The 24,642-nt window shown below is 42.2% G+C and overlaps 1 protein-coding gene across 4 annotated transcripts in view; it reads right to left on the reverse strand.

Annotated features, from left to right (window-relative positions):
* Window positions 1–24,642, reverse strand: part of RALGAPB (Ral GTPase activating protein non-catalytic subunit beta) — a 71,299-nt gene that overhangs the window by 4,309 nt on the left and 42,348 nt on the right. For all 4 annotated transcript variants that reach the window (XM_066237487.1, XM_066237490.1, XM_066237489.1 and 1 more), the window contains exons 17-29: window positions 24,121–24,303; window positions 22,973–23,124; window positions 16,690–16,877; window positions 14,298–14,404; window positions 12,583–12,735; window positions 9,925–10,134; window positions 8,955–9,113; window positions 6,813–6,975; window positions 5,515–5,637; window positions 4,123–4,259; window positions 2,479–2,587; window positions 1,669–1,747; window positions 147–295 (exon numbers count right to left, since the gene is read on the reverse strand). In XM_066237487.1, coding sequence (XP_066093584.1) covers window positions 147–295; window positions 1,669–1,747; window positions 2,479–2,587; window positions 4,123–4,259; window positions 5,515–5,637; window positions 6,813–6,975; window positions 8,955–9,113; window positions 9,925–10,134; window positions 12,583–12,735; window positions 14,298–14,404; window positions 16,690–16,877; window positions 22,973–23,124; window positions 24,121–24,303 — 1,912 coding nt within the window. The remainder of the gene's footprint in view (window positions 1–146; window positions 296–1,668; window positions 1,748–2,478; window positions 2,588–4,122; window positions 4,260–5,514; window positions 5,638–6,812; window positions 6,976–8,954; window positions 9,114–9,924; window positions 10,135–12,582; window positions 12,736–14,297; window positions 14,405–16,689; window positions 16,878–22,972; window positions 23,125–24,120; window positions 24,304–24,642) is intronic.

A 24,642-nucleotide genomic window follows, 5' to 3' on the forward strand; every position in this document is an offset into this window, starting at 1 on the left:
GCTTCCTTTTGAACAAACCACAGCACCTTCTACATGCTAGCCCTATTAAGTGACACCGCCATTTCCTTATTTCTACTTCTTTCTGGCTCATAAAAACATTAAAGAAGAAAAGGAACACTAAGCCCTCAGCCACATAAAGACCTTACCGAGTGCCCGCCTGCTGACGATCATCCCATCCACGAGAGGGATGACCATGTTAAACTTTCCAGTGGCGCCTTGAATTTTTATCCGGAATAGTCCAGTGTTTAAAGGGTGAATGAAGATGACAGGGACTTCTTTTTCAAGAGTGGTGGATCTTAAGAAAAGAAAACTCTTTTTACCCCAGATGGTCAAGTGCTGAAGTTCCCGTGCACAATGTAAGAACACTAAATGGACTTGCTGCCAAGCAGTGTGTGAGAAGAGCCATGGGTTAGGCTGTTGAGTCCTCTTCCTGGGAGCCCCTGATGGAGCCCCCAGCAACACCTGACCCTGAATTCCCATCACTGGGGTCGGGTCCTTTAAGCTGACAAAAAAAGGCACTAAAAATGTGCTAGAAAACCACGGGGGGACATGCAGGGGAAGAAAAGGCAGAATCTACAGTGGGGACCTTTACTTATTTCCTCCTTCTTGTAAGGAGCAGAAGTGGAGCTGATCCAAGTGCAGGAAACTGGACTACAGTCAACGCTGGAGTCTCAGGAAAAGTGGGGCACACTATGGGAACCCCTGCTATAATTTTTTTTCAGGGCCTGGGGGAGGAGTCTGGCAGGGCCTCCTCAGCAGAGGTGATAAATGGCCACATCTTGGCAGAGCCAATGCCATCAAAGCCTCTGAACAGGTAACCAGGTGTCAAGGTCAGACTGAATTACACATCATGTCCCAGGGACACGCCAGTGCATCTACGGGTCCCTGTGTGACTCTGTGATGCTACACATCAGTGTTGGTTTTCTGATTGTTTGTTTGTTTATGTAACACAATGAGCTTTATGTCTATATAGGTAAAGTGATCTTGGCGAAAGCAAGAGTTAGTCAATTTTTGCAAGACATTAAATAAAAATCAATCCTCTACTAACTCTATCCCCAAGACATATTCTAAACTTTGCTACTCCACTCATTATATACAAATTGTCAATTGTATTAGAAACTTTGACCTAAAAATATTAAAACAACAAAAACAAAAAGAATGTAAGACACTTTTAAACATTCTCTTTCAAACTAGTTCTAGAAAAGTCCCTCTCATGAAAACTAACGTAGTCTCTTCAGCAAGTCAGTGTCTAAGTCAGAAATCTAAACATTTTAGTGAAGTTTGAAATATTTTCCCATTAAATAGCTTGTGTGATGAGGACATTTTAACTCCTATCCAGAATCCTTTGGCCAATTTAACTCCATTATTTCTATCTAATATTGTTACCCTATTATCACAATCCTCATTAACACTTATCTTCAAATCTGTATTTATCTTTTTGCTGCAGAGAAATGTAAAACAGCAATTAATTATACCATTTAAAAATTCTGCCAATTGGATCACCTTGTGCATTTATCTACAAACTGATTTTCCCTGTTTGTTTATTATTGCCTTCATCCCTTTTGTTTCATAAGTCTTTCTTGATTAAACTATAATCAATATATTCTAAAAAATAGGTTTCTCTATGCTTAAAATCACGCTGATAACGTCAAGCAAATATCAGTGTACCTCAGAGAAGTGCTGCTATTTGCAGTGGTTTCCACACCAGTGCTGATTTCTGTCATCAGCTCCGAGAGGGGAAAGTTTTCTGGAAGAAAATAATAGTATTATAATTAGCATCTTCCTCCTATTTCCCAAACAGATAATAGGATATCTCATTTCCTAATCTCTTTACACAAGTAGACAACAGATATTTGGATTATGCTATCCTATAATATATGTATAATCCTAACTATTCCTGACAAATGCCAAAAAAAATTCTCCCACAAGACATGTTTATGCTGAGTTCATCTTAACTTAGAGAGCGTGCTCTGCTGTCACTGAGGGCATGGAAGCAACCGTCACACTTCCCCACAAACTGGGCGCCGGATGAGGTTCTAAGCTATAGGTGCATTTCTGTAAGTTATTATATTGCTTACATAAAAGTCACGAAGAACTTATTTATAGCAGAATTCCTAAGGACAATTAATCTTTACACTAAACCTAGACAGCAGTGCTCCTGGGAAGAGGGCGAGGGAAGTGCTACCCTTCCCTGAGGTCCCGGGGTGAGCAGGACCAACTGGAAACAAACCACTGACTGTCATACCAAACAGAGCTGAAGACTGAATATCCACCAGTCCCATCACATCTCCACAGCTGTGACCTCAGTGCTATGTAAATGATGACCAGCCTAAGGCGGAAGGAAACTGAGTGGTACAGCTGGGGTGCAGACCCAGCCTGCTGGGTTCCATTCCTAGCTCCCGGCCCCCCCACCAGCCTATGCTGCTGCTATCATTTGATTACAATTTTATTACAGACAAAGCCCTCATAATATAGTACCTATGTCATCATAGCGTTCCACCCAGACTACAGACACTCTTGTCTCAGGTCCGAGGGGAGGCACAGGGCGGCCCTGAGGCAGCTTCTTCATTCTGGAACCGGGACTGAGCTATGTGAGTGAAGAAAAGCAAAGAGAGAACAAAAGAACCGGCTTACTAAGACTCGAACCACACAGTCAGCAAGCTGTTTCCATTATGCCCATCACAGAAAGGGACTGACCAAGAGACTTTCCCCAACCTAGTGACAGACAGCCAAGAACACTCAGAGACTATTTTTTTAGTACTGTGGCTCTTAATCAGCTTTGACTCTCTGACGGCCAGCCCTAGATTTAAAAGGCTCCTGTGATCAGGTTAGGCCTACCTAGGTTATCACCTGTTTGATGAACTTAAACAAACCTTAATTACATCCACAAAACCCCTTTGCCATAAAATGCGACATAATCACAGCCTACTTCATCATATTCACAAGTCCCACCCACATGCAAGGGGATGACATCATATAAGTACAAGAATCACTGGGGGGTCATCTCAAAATTCTGCCTAATACACTGAGACCTTTATTCCTGCAAACATGCTAAATTGCTTTTTCTGCATCTATAGAGAGGATTTTTTCTTTTTTTAGTTTGTTAGTTGTTTGCAAAGTACGTGGTAAATAAAAAGGATGGGCTTTAAGAGCTGTCATTCTTTGGATTTTAAGGAATAACTATGTTGGCACTCAGAAAGAACATGGAGTACCAGGCAGCCAGTCACTATCAGAGCTGGCTAAAAGCCTGCTCTGCCATCCAGCACAGACTTGTTCACCTCCCAACTTTATTCTGTGAAACTTTTTTCAATATCGCAATTCCTGATTTTCAAAATCAGTCTACTCCAGAGAGTGCTATACAACTTAAGTTTTGTCTAAATCAGTTTTAAAGGTGAAAACCTCTCCCACATACTTATGGTAAAAATAGTTTTCACTGTGGAAGGCGCCAAATTAAAATCCTTACAATGAGAGAATGGCTACAGTCAGCTTTACACTTCTTTTGTCTTTTTTACTGTTGTTTTAAATCGATCTTCTTATAGTCAGGAACTGGTCCTGTACTCTTGCTATTACTTACTTAGTCACTCTCCAGTAAGGATTAAGAGGCAGCACAGCAAATACAGAGAGAACTGAACACCCACTGACATGGTAAGGAAGGAATGGAACAGCAAAACGCCCTCTCTGCCTGGAGTAGCTCCTGTGTGTCCCACTCAGCGCAGTCACGCATGCCCTGGGCTGCTCTCCGAACTGCGACCGCCTGTGTACGGCCAGCCTATCTGAGCCGAACGCTCCATGACTGCAGATGTGACATGCGGAGCGCTGCTGCAGCACTGGTGGATGTCTCTGGACCAAACAGACACTGGGCTTGAGAAGGAACAAGTGGGAGAGCCAAGCATGGGACCAGAACGACTAAGTCCAGGAAAACAACAAAGGCTGTCTGAGAATGAACTACTTCTTGCAGCTGAAAAAATGGAAACCGTGAGAATTTGCTTTAAAGAAATGAAGACAGTAATGAATCAGTATAGCTATAATTATTCTCCAGGTTCAAGTTAAAAGTTTTTCAGGCATGATTCTATCATTGCCCCCACTATAAATTCTTGGAGATCTATCAACAGAGTGACTTACCCTCTGTGAGGAATTAAGATTGTCTGTGTGGTTAGGGAAAAGCTCAAGAGTTAGGGACGGCTGTTTCAGGATTCCTGGCATGAGATCCATATTCGAATCACTATCTTGGTCCGAGACGTTACTTTCCATTGAATCAGCTACAGGATCAAAAAATAATAATAATTATAATATCTACTATTTGTTTGGAGCAAAAGTGTGTAGACTAAACATGCTAATAATCTACCTAGGTCACTTAGGCAAAACACTACTACAGCATGGGTTGGCAGACTTCTGTGAAGGATCACATAATAAATATTTTAAGCTTTGCTGGCTGTATAGGCCTCCATTTTGTCAACAACAAAAACAAAGACAACTTTCAAGAAACAGGAGGAAGCTGATTTGGGGCAGGGGCCCAGCTGGCACAGGGGATAGGTTCATGCCAGGAGGAGGAGATTCAACTTCAGGAACTACAGTGCAAGGACGTGGACCTAGCTGTGGGAGAGCTGGGCTGGCGCAAACGGCTGGGCCAGAGACACCAGGCAGGGGCTCGGCCCCCAGGGGACAGACGGGGCCTGGCTTCTGCAATTAGGTGGTAGTCACAGCCTTGATACAAAGGCAAACAGCTGCTGAGATTCTGACCTAGACCAGGGAAGGCCATTATTGCCAGTGACAGAACTGGCCCCACACTATAAGACAGGGAGGGGCCCAGAGTGGGACCTCAAGGGTCCAAGTACAAAGGTGGCTTGCTTGTCCTAGGTGGTTGCCAAGGTAGGACACATGAAAAGCCATGAGCTTGGAGATGAGACAGTGAAAATACGATGTGGAGCATCCCATTCTACAGATGGTCTTGGTGAAGAAGGCAGAGCTTTCCACCTACCTCCTGGCCAGGCACAAAGATATGGGTTTAATTTGCAAGAAGCAAAGCTTCTAGGAAAAATAAGATTGAGTTTTGACTGAAAAGTAATAATCACCCCTGATCCTCATGAAGAACAGGTTTGATCACCATCTTTTTAACTGTGAGCCTTCCAACTGTAAGACCCTCTGGGGTCCCATATAAGGTTCTCGACAGGAAATAGGGAAGGAGATGCGGGCTCACTCATAATTAGTGAAACGAATAAACTGGAAAACAAGGCTTCTAATGTACAGTATTGATTATAATTAGATTCAGGAAAAGACAAAATATGGGTTGAAGTGAGTCTCCTTCACTATTTAAAGATTATTATTAGAGGGTCCGTCTATCATTAATGACTTTTCTTAAGGAAGTTAAAAAGCTAACACCCTGTACCTTTGCATACTCTAAAAGCTATCCCATGCCTCAGAAACAGAAGAATGCCACAGAGGACTTCAGAATCTCTCCCAATGCAATAACACTGCACAAACCAGCGAACATAAAAACATGAGAAATGCTCTCACTTAAGGACTCCACGGGAGAAGGAACCACAAAGGCTATTTCCGTAAGGGCGTCCGCATAATACAGCACCTTCTTCTGTCCACTGAAAATACTAGCCCCAACATCTTCGGAGGAAATTACTTCATCTAGGAAGGAGAATTATTATGTTACTGCTCCAAAACGTGGAAAAAGCCAGTATCCTCCTGCTTCGTGACATTTTAACTGGTTAAACCTTGAGAAAAGGATAATCGTGTTGAAGAAGAATTCTGATTATTCAAAGCATTGGATAATGCATTACCCAATGCAGAGACAACACCAACTGTCCGGTGACTGCAGGAGCCCTCAGAACAAAGAGCACTAGCCATGTGGGGCAAAGGTCTAAGTTTAAATTTAAACTTGCTCCAGTATTTGTCATCCTTATTACAGTTCCTCAGGAGGGTCTTTAGAGACGGGCCTGAACTTCTCCGAGATAGTCAGCTGTTTACTACAAAGGCTCCCATGTACTATACCCAAAATGTAACCTTTAATGGTACATTAGCCACAAAGTCTATAAAACATACCCGTTTACAGAAAACTGTACTTATTAGACAAAATACATTTATGAGGAAACTGCTATAGATAACCTAAATTTATCATATTATTACAGAAAATGGAATTTATTTATTCACACTAAAAAAAAATGAATTCTATTACCCTTGTGATAATTAAGCAATCAATTTTATATTAATTAGCTATATATTTATAATATAACATTTATTTATATTTATAATAATTTCCCCCATATACACAAAAAATATCTGGAAAAATATACAAGCTATTATTAAGTGACCTCCTATGAGGATCCCGATTAGTGGAACGAGGCTTGTCTTTATAGATGTTTGTTCAGTTTTTAAAATAAGACTACAGCCTGACCAGGCGGTGGCGCAGTGGATAGAGTGTCGGACTGAGATGCAGAGGACCCAGGTTCGAGACCCCAACATTGCCAGCTTGAGCGCAGGCTCATCTGGTTTGAGCAAAATCCCACCAGCTTGAGCCCAAGGTCACTGGCTCCAGCAAGGGGTCACTCGGTCTGCTGAAGGCCCATGGTCAAGGCACATATGAGAAAGCAATCAATGAACAACTAAGGTGTTGCAACACTCAATGAAAAACTAATGATTGATGCTTCTCATCTCTCTCCGTTCCTGTCTGTCTGTCCCTGTCTATCCCTCTCTCTGACTCACTCTCTGTCTCTGTAAAAAATAAATAAATTAAAACAAACAGTAAAGGGGGGGGGTCAAGAGTAACCAAACAAGAGAAAATGAAGGACCACTGTGAGTTTTACCTTCAGTTCCTTCACCATCATCACAGCTGTTAATAGACCAACTAGTGGAAACATGTCCAGTCCAACCAGGATGCCTGCCCACATCTACTGACCAGCCAAGGGAGAGCAAAAATTCTAGGAAATGGGGCTGAACATTTCTGGAAGACTCCACATTCTTCAAAATCTGAAATACATACCAATCATCAGCTATAATAAAGGAAACAAGAGCATATCAAAATAAACCTTTAAGAATGGGTTAGCTTTGAAGTGTCTGAAAATGAAGTCTAAGCTCAGAATAAACTGGGCAATACAGAGTGAGGCAAAAGTAGGTTTACAGTTGCGAGCATGTGAAACAGTTTATTCTTGTATTATATTCCGTGCGAACAACTATAAATCTACTTTTGCGCACTCCTGTATATCACTGTAGTTAAAAATGCATGCTTTCCAATTAGAGTTGAGTTGAAATCCTTGCTGGGCCTTGGGCAAATTTCTTTACCCAAGGGGTAGTCAACCTTTTTATATCTACTGCCCACTTTTTTATCTCTGTTAGTAGTAAAATTTTCTAACCGCCCACCAATTCCACAGTAATGGTGACTTATAAAGTAAGGAAGTAACTTTACTTTATAAAATTTATAAAGCAGAGTAATAGCAAGTTAAAGCATATAATAATAATTACTTACCAAGTACTTTATGTCAGATTTTCGCTGTTTGGCAGAATAAATCTTTATAAAACAACTTACTATAGTTAAACCTATCTTTTATTTATATTTTAGTTGCTCCGCTACCGCCCACCATGAAAGCTGGAATGCCCACTAGTGGGTGGTAGGGACCAGGTTGACTACCACTGCTCTACACAGTGGGGATAACAATGATGATTGTACAATAAAACCCTTAGCTCCCTCCCTAGCAAAACAATTATTGAACCAGACATGTTTACTAAAAGTAAACAAAAAACACTATGTCCCTGCCTTCACAGATGTTAAGAGAAACATTACCTAGGTATGTGATTATTTAATTATAAATCTTGACAGATGCTATCGAAAACACAAACCTATTAAAAGCATATTGAACCCTCAATGAATATTTGAATATAGAATTCTCTCTTTACTCCAAAACCTTTACATATAACCTACTACTTTGTTAGTAACAACCTGCTTCTACTTTTTATCTATTGCCAGCAGACTTCAAACACCAGCTTGTCTTTTCTTCCAAGGACAGGTTAGGTTTTCCTGTTATGGTGCCTGTAACATGCTCCTATTAGCACGCTTTGCTATGACTGTTTATTTAATCATCTGTCTTTTCCTCTAAATAGTTCTAGAAGGACACAAAGCTTGTAGAGCTCGTTCATGCCTATAACCCTGGTACCTAACTGGTAGCAGACACAATACTTATAGAATCAGTGTTCTCATAAATCAATCTCCTTTTCTAGTAAGTCACCGATAATTTGAACTAGTGCTTCGAATATAAACATTTGGTGAAATTCCAAGATCACAGTTACAGTGCCCTACACATCTGCATACTATGGTTTTACACATCTTCCTCTATTCACTTCCAACAGATACTTCAAATCTCCTGTCATTTGCTGTTTTCCATTCTCATCCATCTTTATAGTTCTCCTCATCCTTACAGTCACTTCGTTACACATATACAACTGTGTTTTAGTCTTGTCTTTATCCTCTATTTCAGTGTTATTTCCCCCAGTGCACACTATGTACACCTCAACTGAAATTACTTGCTTGTGAAATTACCTGGAAGGAGAGTTCCTTAAGAGGCAAGATCGTTAATCACATCTGTACCCTAGTTCATTAGCCACAGGGAAAATGTTCAGTAACTACCTGCTGTGTTGTATTACTCTTCTTAAGCGATCAGGCCTAGCTTTCACTTTTTGTGACTAAGCTTCTGTATTTTAGTACCCTTTGTCTTATGAATGTGAGTTCCTTGAGAGGAAGAAGGACATGCTGTAGCTCTGCTCTAAATCAATTCATTGAGAGTCAAGGCGCAGGACTGCAAGCATCATAGGTTTCATTAATTCAGCTTCCGACCTGGTTCACAAGTCTCTAAGCATCAAGCATAATTCATGTCCTACTATGGATAAGCACTAGCTGTGTAAAATGTTTTGTATTTATAAGCATAAAAATTATCCCCCAAATTCACAAAACTTACCTCCTGGTTTGTTTTCTGACCGGGTTTCATATAGAAAATAAAAACTGTGTCGAAAGGACGACATGGCAAGAGATCCAGATACCCAATGTCATCAAAAAATCCAGGGACTGTGGAGTCAAGCGCAATAAGGTGAGGAGGTAGACGGCTGTTTGCAGGCTCCTACCACCAAAGGAGGAAGAAGAAATTACTGCCTTTTTTCACCACTCTAATTATAAAACAATACGTACTCATGGTTTAATACATATTAAGTATAAACTTACAAAGTGGCAGGAATAAGCACAACCATAATCTCAAACTAAACAAACGATTTAACATTCTTGTGTACTTTCTTCCAATTCTTTTATTTGCCTTTTTCTGTTAAAAACAATTGAGATCATTCTATGAATTTAATTTTGGATTCTGTTTTCTCTATAATATAGCATGTTTTCTAGAAAAAAATGTTAATGTGCTTTTTTCCTCATTCATTGCTAATGGAAATGCAAAATGGTGCAGCTGCTTTGGAAGAGAGTTAGAAGGTTTCTTGCAAAGCTAAACAGTCTTACCATACAACACAGCAACTGAGCACCTTGGTATTTATTTACTCAAATGAATTAAAACCTTAAGTCTAACAAAAACTTAAAACACAAATGTTTATAGCGGCTTTATATGTAACTGCAAAAACTTGGAAACAACCAAGATGTCTTTCTTTTTATAATTTATTTATTGATTTGAGAGAGAAAGAGAGAGAAAGAGAGAGAGAGAAAGAGAGAAGAACATGGATTTGTTCCCGTATGTACCCTGACCAGGGATCCAGGGATCCAGCCGGCAACCTCTGTGCTTCTGAATGATGCTCTAACCAATGGAGTGATCCAGCCCAGGCTAACCAGTTCCTTTTTAAAAATTCCTTCTATTCTCATAAAAATGTTTTAGCTACCATCAAGCTGAATGTAACTTATGAATATATTTACTCATAAAAGTTTAGGAAAATTACCTTCAATGCTTCTAAGGACAAAAATCCAAAGTGTGAAAGGAAAAGGCGTGCCGTTTGGAATTCCTGGGCAGGAGGCGGGGGCTTACAGTCCGTAACTGGATCTGGAAAACTTCTCTTCTGCAGTTCTTCCTCACTTTGTTGTTCAAGGTGTATTTCGTAGGCAATCTGCTGGGCCATGCCATTCCGTAATTTTTCATGTCTCTCTTCTAACTAAAATAAAACAAATATTCAATCATTTAGAACTATTATAAAAGGAATTGAATCACTCTTAATTTTAAAATGAAAATAAAGACAAGCAACAAAGTAAATGAAGATAATTTTCAGGGATCAACACTGAGTTTCAATTCAACACAATGCAAGCAACCAAGCAAACATGTTTCAAGGTTAAAACAAATACTAAGAAACTCCCCTGTAGCCTCAAGAATTGCTCCTTCTTTCTAACCTGTGAAAGCAACCATTCTGTGTCTGCTTCCCTTCAAGAAAGGGGCACAGGGTTGCTCTCATCCCTCTTCCAGACCACTGTCCCTCTTCATCCTGCAGTGACACCCTCATGTTTTGAAGACCTTATCCATATGGATAACTGCACTGTACTCTGAGCCTCCCCTCCACACCCCCCAATCCCTCCACTTCTGTTCTGATCAATCTTAGCTTAAAAAGCATCCTCTCTGGTGAGCAATGACCCTTCTAACAACCTGGCTTATACAGGTGGCACAAAACTCGGTTTATAGTTGTTCAGGAGGAAAATAGTACAATAAATAATAATACAAGAATAAACTCTGTTAACAAACACCAGCTTCAGAAAAATACAAAAAAAAATATATATATATATTGGAATGAATTGTAGAGGTAGATCAAGCTGTCTTGGATTGATTAGGGAAGGAAAAGAGCCAGAGAATTCTACAACATTCTACATTAGTTCCTTCCTTTAAACCTCTAAGCATGTTCATATTCCTCCCACCCATAAATTGAAAGGAAGGAAGGAAGGAAGGAAGGGGGGAGAAGGGAGGGAGGGAGGGAGGGAGGGAGGGAGGGAGGGAGGGAGGGAGGAAACAAACCTTGCTATTTCCTATGCTTTATTCACTCTATCCTTCCCTCACTGCTAACAGTGAAGTTTACATCCCTTGCCTCTTATCAACCATTCACTCCTCAGCTCCTTATACTCTGCCCCCACTGTAATGCTCCTTTGAACCTATTCTCAAAGGGCAGTTACAATTTCATGCCAAAATCCAGGGACTCTTCTTAGTACTCCTTCTGCCTAATCTCCCCAGCATTTGATAAGGTAAGCAGCCTCCATTTCTGCCCTCTAGTCTCTCATGTCCTGACATACCTCTAGCCCCCATTTCTTAAAATTCTTCTCCCTTGACCTAAAACACCAATTACTTAATCTAATTAATGATCTATATTAATCTAAAACTAGATATATTTTTCCTGTCTTATCAAACCTGTCCTCTTCCTACTATAGACGTCAAGATTTCTATAAATGGCACCAATATTTTCTATATAACTCAAATGCAAAATCTCAAATTCTCTGGCTCTTTTCCTTCCCTAATCAATCCAAGACAGCTTGATCTACCTCTACAATTCATTCCAATATATATATATATATTTTTTTGTATTTTTCTGAAGCTGGAAACGGGGAGAGACAGTCAGACAGACTTCCGCATGCGCCCAACCGGGATCCACCCGGCATGCCCACCAGGGGCAACGCTCTGCCCACGCTCTGCCGCGACCAGAGCCACTCTAGCGCCTGGGGCAGAGGCCAAGGAGCCATCCCCAGCGCCCGGGCCATCTTTGTTCCAATGGAGCCCTGGCTGCGGGAGGGGAAGAGAGAGACAGAGAGGAAGGGGGGGGGTGGAGAAGCAAATGGGCACCTCTCCTATGTGCCCTGGCCGGGAATCAAACCCGGGTCCCCTGCATGCCAGGCCGACGCTCTACCGCTGAGCCAACCGGCCAGGGCCCATTCCAATATTTTTAACTTCCACTATCAGTGAAGTAGTCCTTCCTCCCTCCTGCCTGGCTTGTAATAGTCTCTTTCTCCAAATATCCTCCCCTGGAGCCTGCTCATGTCACCCCACTACTGAAAACTACCATGGGCCAGTCCAGGCAGTGACCTCTCTCTAAGAGACACCCGGTTCCTTTAATGAGTCACAATCTATACTTGTCTTACTATGTAACTTCCCAAGTGACAGAGATCTAAATCATCTCATGAATCAACTCCAATCACACTAAAAAAAAGGCAATGTCTTGACCATGGAAGTTATTTAAGAATGTTTCTAGCCTGACCAGGCGGTGGCACAGTGGATAGAGCATTGGACTGGGATGCAGAGGACCCAGGTTCGAGACCCCGAGGTCGTCAGATTGAGCGTGGGCTCATCTGGTTTGAGCAAAAAGCCCACCAGCTTGAACCCAAGGTTGCTGGCTCCAGCAAAGGGTTACTCGGTCTGCTGAAGGCCCGTGGTCAAGGCACGTATGAGAGCAATCGGTGAACAACTAAGGTGTTGCAACGTGCAATGAAAAACTAATGATTGATGCTTCTCATCTCTCTCCGTTCCTGTCTGTCTGTCCCTGCCTATCCCTCTCTGTCTCTGGAAAAAAAAAAGAAAAAAAAGAATGTTTCCAGCCATTCTCTTAACAGCGGCTGACAATAATTTATCTTACTTCTTCAGTGACGATCTCATGCAAGTCTGGGATGCTCAGATCTGCTTTCACAAAAGGAATCTTATCCACCTCTTCAGGGAATGGTCGGTGTTTCACAGTATATTTAAATCCAACATCATTTTTAGGAAGTGGACGAGGTTCAGGCACAAAAAGCTGTTAAAATAAAACAAATAGCATTATGTTTATTACATGTGGTGCCACCTGTAATGACATGTATATCCCTGGCCTCTTAGATGCCTATGTTTCTCTAGGATTACATAACACTGGAACTCAGTAAGAATCTGCAAATGTTACTGCGAGCAGTTAAGGTAAACAGCCTGTGTACTGGTTACTCTATTATGTATTTGTAAGATTGTTCATCAAATGATTATAGATTTTGTAACTGATAAGTGGGCTGTGGACTCTACTGCTCCAGGCCTGAGTCCCCTATAGTCAGTGGAAAGCCAATGAGTAAGGCATTACAAACTTCCTTCTTGGCCAAGGGCTCTCAAGTCATGCAACAAAATAAAGTAGAAGTTTAGGTCCACTGGGCATCTCTAGACAGGGAGCTCAATGAAAGCCTTAGCATGGGTTAACCAAAAGAGTATGTACCCCAAATCTAGATCTTCATGGCTTCAAATCCCTGCTTTTAACATATATAAGCTGTGAGACTCCCGTATTTACACCTAAAAAATAGAAATAACTCATCACAAGGATGTTGTAAGGATTAAATAAACATGTATATGGCACATATAATATTAAACCATCAACAAATTTCAGTTCCTTTCCTAATCTTCTTCCTTCTCAGTCTTTAATATCCATGTCTCACAGCACTACTGACGGAATGTGATCCGCAGGATGTCACCAGGAAAATGGGTGTACCTCTCAGAAACACATCTCACCCAACGGAGACATCTAAGATGTTCATGGTTTTAGACACATACTCTAATTGTGAGTGACTCTCTTAAATGCTGATGAAATTTTAAGTCATGTTTTAAAGAACTTTTAGTTATGTAAGTAAAACTTACAATGTGGTAAGTGAAAAGAGCAGTATAAGAAATGACTCAAATTCTATTTAAGTGTTACTGTGTACAGAAAGGAAAAACAGACTGGAAGGAACCCCACTAAAATACGAACAGTGGCCATCTACTTCTAGAGAGTGAGGGTTCAGGCAATTAAAAATTTGTTATTATCTGAATTTTCCAACTTTCTTCCATGAGCAAATTTTATTCATGAAATTACAAATGTCATAAAGAAAACAAACTGTGCCACTCCAAAATAAGATTTCATTAAATTATACAGCATATTAAGAAAACTATAGAGCATATTACCAATTGTATATGAATCAATTATTTGAAACAAGACCTGTTGCCAGAAAGATCAAAGGTCTAGCCAAACTCTTTCCATATATGGCATGCACCTGGGTTTTATTATAGTTGTTTAACACGGAAAGGAATCAGGACGATTCAGAAGTAGTTCTTAATCATAAGTGTATGTCAGAGGCACCTGGAATGCTTTCTGAAAGTACATGTGCCTTAAAGATATCTTTAAAGAGTAATTAGTGAGCCAAGAATTCTAGGCTCCTAAAGTGACTGTCACGTGGGTCAGAAATGCTTATTTTCTCCTGTGGCTTTGGTTGGAACTTCTTTGACCTTTAAATCACAGCGCGCACATGTGCACACGCATGTATCCACACACTCACTCCTAGTCACTTCCCTGTAACTTCTGATGGATACCTTCTGATTTGCTTTTGCTCCTCTGGGTAAAAGGCAAAGCTGTTGTGCCCAAGCAAGTCTTCCAGACATTCCCCGGACCAGCACAGTGACAGAGGGGAAAAAATCATCTAGAATAAAATAGTGTAAAGGTTTTTATTTCAGACAACCATTTAAAATACACCTCTTACCAACTGCAGAGCTTCTCCTAAAGCCCCAGCACCGTGTCTTCCGACGTTCACCCTCTGTGTACTGCCCCTGTGGCTTCGGCCACACCATGCCATCTTACTTTCTACGAGCCATTTTCTTTCCCTTATTTTAAGCTTTATTTTTAAATTGTATACCTCTACTTTCATTGGAAAACCATAGTTTTGGTGGGCTAATTATATATTCTTTAAAACATTTAAAAATGCATATACACTGTTTACCAACAACACGTTGACTAGCATCATCTCACACATGCAACGGTACACATCCACATTTGGGGAACCAGGGTCCTGGCCATTACTCTGACTTCCAGTGTGGGGAATGCCCTACGTGCTGGACGGCACTGGGTGCCTGCAGGCCTGCTGTACTCACCCAGGCCTTTGGTACCTCTGTCCACCAAAGGCAGGTACTGCTCCATCCCAGCGGAGGCTGAGGGGCAGGAAAAGGGGGGCAAAGAACTCAGGACAGACTTCCTGAGGGACCCACATCCTTCTTCTTACTCCCTTTCTTAGTTTCCAGTGTAGGAGTCAAAGCTGTTCAAAATTCTCTCTCATTCCTCTGTTAACTACTATAATAAACTAGTAAAGTGTCCTTGTAACTCTGATAATCCTGTTTTATATTTTTGATAGACTTCTGATGGAATGTAACTGCTTGCAATGAAGCTGGGGAGTCCCAAAAAGTCTGGAAAAGGCCAGGAACCCAGAAGAGATATCGGGATTTTACAGACTCCTTAGCAGGTAGCTTGGGAGTAGGAGGCAGGAGGAATCGTAACAACAGGCACAAGACAGGGAAAAGCCAAGCAAGCCCAGTTCTGGGGTACAGAAGGAAGCGGTGCCTGCAGGGAACACTTGGGACCAGCACTTCTGGGGCTGGCCAATGATTAAAGGCCCCATCGATTTCATGCTAATGTCACTGTATCTTACTACAACATCATGGGAACCTGGGATGATATCCTTTCATCCCTGGACTTCAGGGAAATGTCTTTCATTTTTATGGATCTATGAGATCCTACTTATATAGTCTCAACTCTATAATAGTCTCTTATATAGTCTTATATAGTCTCTTAGCATGGGACTCTAAGACCTTGTTCACCGTTGCAAAGGTAAGAAGGCAAGTCTTGAATGACTGAGAAAACCCTATCACTGTGGGGCAATGAAAACAGAAAGAGACAGTATAATGTTCACAAAATTTGGACTCCAGTCCTAGTCATACCACATACTTCTCAAGTAGCCCTGGACAAGTCCCTGACCCCCCTGGAGCCTCAGTTTCTTCACCTGGAAATGAGGGACTGTACAGTAAGTGACTCCCTGTATGCCCACAGATGCTGTAACCTTCACTCTGCAGCAACAAGAGTCTCTCTGAGAACATGCTCTCTTTACATACTGGCTGATTCCAATTACCATCAGGAAAAAAACTGTATTTGGAGTAGTCTTGGCTATAGCGCTAATCACATACTTGGAGAGGTTTGTATTAAGGGGAGAAAGAAGAGGAAACTGAATGCTGTGTCACTGGGAACCCACTGGAGGGCTTTCAGAAGGGCACTGCCATGGCCAGGTCTGTAATTGAGGAGGAATACAATGGGAGCAGCAAGGAGGATGGAGATAAGGGTAACACATTTTGGAACTGGAAGGAGGGAGAGTCAGACCAGCCAGGAAACCACGGCAATAATCTAGGTAAGAATATAAGGCCTGCGTTTGATGTGCTGGGAAGAGGTACAGAGGACAGAAAAGAGTTACTGGGGAGGTAGAAACTTGGAAATCGATCATTTGATGGAATAACGGAAAGGACAGGCAAGGCAAAGATGACTTCTCAAATTTCCACCTGCTTGGGTGACACCAGTAACTGAAATAGAACACCGTGGAGGGAGGGGCAGGACCCAAAGTTCAAGAGGAAAGGAAAAGCAGTAATGATTTTTAGATACAGTAAACAACAGAAAATAGCCCACTAAAATAAACATTTATAGAACTATAGTGCTCTTTTCTGACATTTCAGATACACATTAAGAGCCTTTAAAAGATCCTATATAACATGTATATTCCATTTTCTAACGTGCTATATTTATTTGCTATTGTCCCACAGTGAGGTATCTTTTAGACAAAGGCCTAGTTGCTCAGACCCTGCGGTCACTCCTGCCCTGGAGGAAACAGCTTGCTCATCCTGATGACAGGATGAGTTAGCAGTGGAGAAAGCCCAAAGTGCTGACACTTACTCTGCTCATTTCCAAGAGGTTGCTCCAGCATTGCCAGGATGACACTGTTATCCAAGACAAAGTACCGGAAGCTATGCTTGTTTATGGTTGGCAGCCTGGAGTATTTAATCAAAGTGGTCTCATTCACCAGACTACAGGGAGAGGCAGGACCACTGGGTGAAGGAAACGCACCAAGCAACTGCATAATACTATGGAGAATACAAGAGATAAAAGTTAATTCCCAAAGCAAAATCTTAAATTTACCTCATGTATCACCGTGCCCTTCTGCACTTGGATTTCCACTTGCCCAGCCCTGCTTCCACTATGCAGGTCAGATACACTCCCTGTGGTGGATGCCCTGGCGTGCTGTCCACATGCCCCTCCAAGACAGGAAGACCCGTTCCCCCAGACGCAGGAAGATGGCGACCATAGCTCCAAGCTGAGTCCCTCTCTAGGAGGTGTCCCTGGTCAACAAGAACCACCTCCCCTAAGATCACAGCCTCCTCCGGGGGCAGTCCATACCCAATGACTGGCTGGCACAGGGGGATGAAGTCTTGGCCCTTGGCCCCTGGTCCCAACTTCAGAGAACTCTGAAGGGCCCGCTCAGCTGCAGCTGTTTGTTGTGAACGCATCCCAGTTTAGCTCTCCCCTCTGCTCGACCTTGCTTCCTTCGATCCCTCGTGGGAGGTGATCCTAAGAGCACTGCCCAATATACTTCTCGCAAGTAAATTTCCCCCTCAGACTTTGCTACCCAGGGAACGTAATTAACCACACTTCTAAAAACATGAAGCTCCTGAAGATACATTAAAAATGTTTGTGTTCCAGCTTTCAAAATTATGCTAACTAAAGCATTCTAAACCTAGAAAAGGATGAACCAAACTCCCTCAATTTTACAGAAGACAAAACTCAGGCTCAGAAGAGATAAGTGATTATTAAGAGACCAGAGTAGATATTTTCATTTTGCAGATTAGGAACTTCATGCACTAACAAGCAGCACTTTTAAAAACTGCTATAATAATCAAGTGAGAATATATTTTTAAAAACAATGATTTGAAAACTGGACTTCAACCAATCAAGCCTTAACATTCAGAGATGTTTATATTCATAAATATTTCCTCATGCATTCAACAAATCATAGCCTACATATAGCAACTACCATGGGCCAGGGACTAATCTAAGCACTTTACATATACTTTATTTAGTTATCATAACAACTCTATGAAACAGATACTATTATTCCCATTTTATAAAGAAGAAACTGAAGCACAAAAGGAAAGTATCTTGTAATGAAAACATAAGGCTTTATCTTGTGGTCCTAATATCACCTGGCCTTTCATTTGTAACTCAATTGGAAAACTAACATTCCCCAACACCACTTTGATCATCTCAGTCCTCTGCTTGAGTGGCCTCTCCCCTTCCCGTTTTTGGTTTTTTTTTTTTTGTATTTTTCTGAAGCTGGAAATGGGGAGGCAGTCAGACAGACTCCCGCATGCGCCCGACCAGGATCCACCCGGCACGCCCACCAGGGGGCGTCGCTCTGTTGCGACCAGAGCCACTCTAGTGCCTGGGGCAGAGGCCAAGGAGGCATCCCCAGCACCCAGGCCATCCTTTGCTCCAATGGAACCTCGCTGCGGGAGGGGAAGAGAGAGACAGAGAGGAAGGAGAAGGGGAGGGGTGGAGAAGCAAATGGGCGCTTCTCCTGTGTGCCCTGGCCGGGAATCGAACCCGGGACTTCCGCATGCCAGGCCGATGCTCTACCACTGAGCCAACCAGCCAGGGCTCCCTTCCCTTTAATTCTAATGCTTGAACTCAAATATCTCTGATAATGAAAGGCAACTCAAAAGATATTTTCCTTCCATTTTTCTCTCCTCCTAGGAAGAGGACTGTCTAAGAATTTTAAGGACCACAAGAATATGATTATGGGTCAAGCCTAAGGATCTGTGAAAAATAGGTGACATACCAGTAATGGCAACATGTAGCTTTGGTTTTCTAAAACGGGACAAAGATGGCTGTCACAAAGCATATGAACCATGTTAGCTTGGCTGTGTTCTATGCAAGAATCTAAGATATTATCAAATAGGTTGCTCACAAGGAAATAAGTCACTAAGATCAAATCTCACCTGCACCAGCCTAACCATATTTTCTCTTCTTGATGGTGACTAGACTGGAAAGGCAGAGAAATATCTGAAATCAATACATGCGAGGATTTGACAGTGTATCATAATAAACCTGTAGATAAGATTTTTTTTTTTTTGTATTTTTCTGAAGCTGGAAACGGGGAGAGACAGTCAGACAGACTCCCGCATGCGCCCGACCGGGATCCACCCAGCACGCCCACCAGGGGCGATGCTCTGCCCACCAGGGGGTGGTGCTTTGCCCCTCTGGGGGGTCGCTCTGCCGCGACCAGAGCCACTCTAGCGCCTGGGGCAGAAGCCAAGGAGCCATCCCCAGCGCCCGGGCCATCTTTGCTCCAATGGAGCCTTGGCTGCGGGAGGGGAAGAGAGAGACAGAGAGGAAGGTGGGGGGTGGGGGTGGAGAAGCAAATGGGCGCTTCTCCTGTGTGCCCTGGCCGGGAATCGAACCCGGGTCCCCCGCACGCCAGGCCGACGCTCTACCGCTGAGCCAACCGGCCAGGGCCTGTAGATAAGATTTTAAAATTCATGTGACCCTCAATGGAAATCTCGTAGGATGTGCTTTGTGAGTTTACCTCCATTCAATATTTTTATCAGTGTCTTTGATTAGGACACACAGGGAGGCTCATTAAATCTGTAGTTGACCAAAAGTTGAACTGCAGAGTTAACATGTCAGAGTAAATGCTGGGATCCAAAGGAATCTTAGAAATCAAAAACTAATGAAGTAAACCTTACATACAAAAACATTCAGGTTTAAATGTAAAGCTCTGTACATTATATCCAAATACCCCCAAACAAGTAAGTAAAACAGAAAAACAGATGAAAGGTTAATTAACGTGTGGAAAAGACTCAAAGATTTAGCTGAATTAATGCAAACTGACAGGATATCAAAAACCCAATGCAGTTTCCAAGAACATTTTAATGAAAATATAATATTTTATAGTGTTTAAAGGTGATCAGTCCACATCTTGCATATTATACTGAGTAAATGACTTTTAAGTGGTACGTAGTCAAACCTGCACCACTGAGAGAGAATGACCAGGATGATAAAGGTACCTGGCTCCCTGTCATGAAAAATAGCTGATGGCACTGAACAGCTGAATCAGAAAATGAGCATTGCCTTCAAATATCACTAGTGTTTGGAAACAAAGTGTGAATCAAAACTGATGAGAAGTTAAAATGGGAGAGATTTCAGTTCAATGTAAACATCACGTTTTTAATAATAAAAATGAAATAGGTAACCTGAGGGTCAGATATCCCAAAAATTAGAGGCTAAATAACTTGGTAAGTATATCTTAGAGTGACTTTAGCAGAGGGGCTGCCGAAACAACTTCCAAGAGTCCCAACTCTGAGTTTATATTAGTTCACAAGGGCAAAACTCAAGCAGGCAAACTACATTCCACATTGCCTCCTGTGTGCTCAGCACTGTGAGGGGTGTGAAGAAGAAACATGGCCTCCTCCCAGGAGGGGAAGACACTGGCATGTATCAGACATAACCAGGTGTGATCATGAAAGTAGAACCCCATGGTCTATGGTAGGGTCAGACTGAAAGAGCCTGCAGAAAAGAGTCATCATGCAGAAGTATAACAATCAAAGAAGGTCTCACAGAGGTAGCCAGGTTTGCTGTGAGCCCTGAACAGTGCAGGATGGTGCCGAGAGAAGAGGGAAGTCCTAAAACCCAGGGGTGGCACAGACAGGTATGAGTATGCCAGTTCACAGCCACAAGTGCCTTGCCAGTCCCAACTATGGCAGAACAGATGTGCTAGAGATGCTGGTTCAAGTGGGGACAGAATAAAAAAGGCCTTGAAAACCATACCAGAGTTCACAGAACATAGCAGGAAACAGATCTGTCCAGTTTTCAATCCCTCAAATAGCGGAATAAAAACAGTGTCGAAGGCCGAGAAGGCCAGAAGTGAGAGAGGTCTCTGGCCAGGATGTATCTGAGGTTAGAGGAGACGAAGAAAACACAGAAGTAAAGTCTATCAGACTTAGTCACTGGCTTCCTAATGGGAATGACACAGAAAAATGAGAAAATAAGCAAAGTTCCGTGCTCGCATAACTGGAAAACGGCAGTGACACTGACATGAAGCTATAACTGTGAAGGGACAGGTGGTAATGGTCAAGGCCCCGTCCAAGACTGGAAACTGGAGGTACTGCTGGTAAAGCTGCCACAGAGACGAGACTGATGAGCTACGGGACTGCCGGCCAGGTTGCGGCAGGCAGCTCGGGCTCTCCTCTTTTACTATGCCTCTAAATCTGCCCCAGCCCAGCCCACACACGGTCTTCTCTCTGAACTCTCAGCTCTAGTCCTCATTCATATTTTTCTGATTTTCTTCCTACTAGCCAAATCTGCACAGTCACTGAGAGCCAGCATTAGCACGGTGAGCAGGACTAAACTAAAGCCTGCACACTTTTAGAACTACTGATGACCTCAGCCGTAAGAAACAAGTAAATCCAACTTCAGTGGACATATCCCAGGTTATCAACTGACCACTGAACTCATACAAGGTTCCGAGATCTTGTAAGGGCTGACTATGTACAAATCTTCAAGCCGCCTTGCCCACCACTTGACTAAGACCAAGAAGAGCCAACCCTGACTGACGTGACATTCCTTCTTCCTGCTTTCAATTTTTTCTCGGTCTTCATCCACTTACCCTGTGATAAGCACCAGCTTTCCATGTGTACTGCTTCTACCTAACCTCCACTCCCCTCTTCCCTGCAGTCCATAGATGTGCCTGAACTGCCTTCCCTCCCTCTTTCTACTCCCGTCACTTAACCAACTCTCAATTCTTTCTGCTACTTTTTCAAGGTATCAGCCCATCTCTATCCCTTCACTACCAGAATACGTGACAGAAACCATCCCTTGCTGGCTAACCAATCTGGAATCTGGCTTTTAGCTCAATTAACTCATGCTCTGAGTCAGGCCCAGTGCTATTTTTCCTAGGAATCTGACTTCAATTTCCTGACCTGGAAGTACTCATTTCCTCCTTCCAACTCCCCAGCATTTTATTTTCTTTCTCTTAAAGCATTTGTTTTCCACCTAACACAGTGTGTCCGTAAAGTCATGGTGCACTTTTGACCGGTCACAGGAAAGCAACAAAAGACAACAGAAATGTGAAATCTGCACCAAATAAAAGGAAAACTCTCCCAATTTCATACCTATTCAGTGCAGTTCAATGTGGGCTCACGCACAGATTTTTTAGGGCTCCTTAGGTAGCTATCCCGTATAGCCTCTACAGACTCGTCACTGACTGATGGCCTACCAGAACGGGGTTTCTCCACCAAACTGCCGGTTTCCTTAACTGCTTATCCCACTGAGTAATGTTATTCCTAGGTGGTGGTGCTTTGTTATAAACGTGCCGATATTCACGTTGCACTTTGGTCACGGATTCGAATTTAGCGAGCCACAGAACACACTGAACTTTCCTCTGTACCGTCCACATCTTGACTGGCATGGCCATGGGCTGCTCCGCTGTATACATGGTGTTACATCATCATCTGCGCATGCGCACATGCTGCCACATCATCCTACAGAAACTGGAAGGGTTTTCCTTTTATTTGGTGCAGATTTCACATTTCTATCGTCTTTTGTTGCTTTCCTGTGACCGGTCAAAAGTGCACCATGACTTTACGGACACACTGTATTATAGCTACTTGTGTTCATAGCTTATCTTCCCTAGTGGACAAGAAGCTCTTTGAGGGTGGTGAATCTGATTTATCTTTGTGATCCTACTACCAGCTCACAAAGGGAAGTTCCTCAATCTTGGGTGAATGACCCTATAATATATAATGTAAACGGTGTGGCAGAGAATACAGTCCACCGAGCTAGAAAGCAGCAGACCTGAGAGTGCGACCACAAGTAGATCCTGTCTCTGGATGCAGCTGTCAAATCAAAAGGTGAAATAAGGCTCTCCAAGATCCTGTCCAACTCTAACATGGCCTGACTTGAATCACTGTCAATCAGTATAAAAAAACAAAACCCAAACTCCCAGCTCCAAGTTCCTGGTTTTTCATCCCCCCAAAATGAGGCACTTTCTCTTCTAGTTTATGTCTATAGAAAAAATATCCTAGAGTGGTAGCATCACTTAATGCTGAAAACTGCAGAGGAGCTGGGACAAGGTCACAGCTAACCCCAATGTTCTAGGAACAGTCCCTGGGTGTCACTTTCCTACCAGGTCAGGGTGGCTTCTGCTGCATCCTTTACCCTCATGGAAGCAGGGTTTGGCTCCTTATCTCCTTTGTACTTGACCTCTTGCTCACTGCTCTTGGACTTACTTCCTGAAATACCCAGTTCCACAATCTCCAGTACTTCCTTAAGACAGTCCTAGAAGCAGAAAAGGCAGGTCAGTTTTCATAATATAAGAAGACAAGGAAGTACATCAAAGGTTAATAGTTGTGTTTTGGTGGTGGGGCTCTGGTTTCTGTCCCATTTTCTTTAATAGGTATATATTAATGTCATAGTAATATAATAAACTTCTCCCCAATTTCTCTTTAAAGAAATTTGAGTGTTCAGAGTTAGATAAGTAATGATAAATTCAATTTCATTAGTCATAGTTTATATATGATTATCATGGACTATAAATCATGAAAGCCCAAGTGAAAGACATAATAATAATCTATTAAACCTGGATGGTTTAAAACATGTTAGATTATCCAAAGGGAAGCTCATCAATTATGGACAGTTTTAAGTAATTTCTGGTATCATAACTTTAGAAACCATAATAAAAATGACTAAGATTTAATCAACAGAATTATTTTTAAAACTATATAGAGCTCTAAATAAATCTCCAATAAGCTTGATATCTCTTCTTTTATTCACTATAACTGCCTGCCTCCCCATAAGAAAAGCATTACATGGAACAATGGCAGAGAAAGCAGCCTAGATATCTGTGCCTCCTCAAAAGCAGAGAAACTACGGGAAACGAATTTTTAGATACAAGCAACCTTTACAGACCAGCCTTGCTCTAGATTGGCAGCCTGGCCATCAACTGCCCTTCCTGGTTTGGCAATGGGTTACCAAAGTGCCTTCTGGCCATCTCAAGGCTATCATACTTTCAAGAAAGAGGACATTCCTGATAACTCAGATAAATTAGTCAAATCCCATCTTTCAACAGAACTTCTCAATGTGTTAATTTGCAACCCAAAGAATGACAGTTTTTGAGTTGTGCTCTAAAGGACATATGTTCTGTTGAAATATAACAAGTAGATTCAGTTTAAAATATGCTACAGTATATAGTATTTAAACTTAGATATTCTCTTTTAAAAGACATTTTCCCAACATACATTTAGTTCCTACTGTTTTTAGACCCAGTAAACTAACCTTTTCATCCAGCATGTCAGGGTGTTCTGTCAACCAGACACAGAGACACTGAAAAGCTGCCACGATCATGGAGTGCAGATCCCGGGAGTGCAGAGGAGCTGGCCGGCTGCACTGGTACACAATGTAGCTGCACACGGAACTGATGGCTCGCTTCTGGTCTCCGGAGTCCACCAGCACCTTCACCTGAGCACATTCGTATGGGGAACACAGTCAGCCAGGAACCATTACACCAATTTCAAAGCATCTGCACTGAGGCTCGGTCTTTCTGAGAATGTGACACACCACAGGAAACATTACTTGGAAAATATTTATTTATATGGCAAATCAGAATATCAGAGGGCATTTTTCTAACCCTAGAATAGTATTTCATTTTAGCATACCTTTTCATGCCCTAAAACCTAAACTCTTGGGATGCACCTACTCATCACTGCCAGAGATAAAAATAGCTAGCAGTAGAACATGTGCACCCTTTGTAAGCCCCTCACCCACCCTCACAGTGATGCTCAGGGCTACAAAGTCCTG

Source organism: Saccopteryx bilineata, chromosome 6 (assembly GCF_036850765.1).
Source record: "Saccopteryx bilineata isolate mSacBil1 chromosome 6, mSacBil1_pri_phased_curated, whole genome shotgun sequence".
Taxonomy (NCBI): Eukaryota; Metazoa; Chordata; class Mammalia; order Chiroptera; family Emballonuridae; genus Saccopteryx; species Saccopteryx bilineata.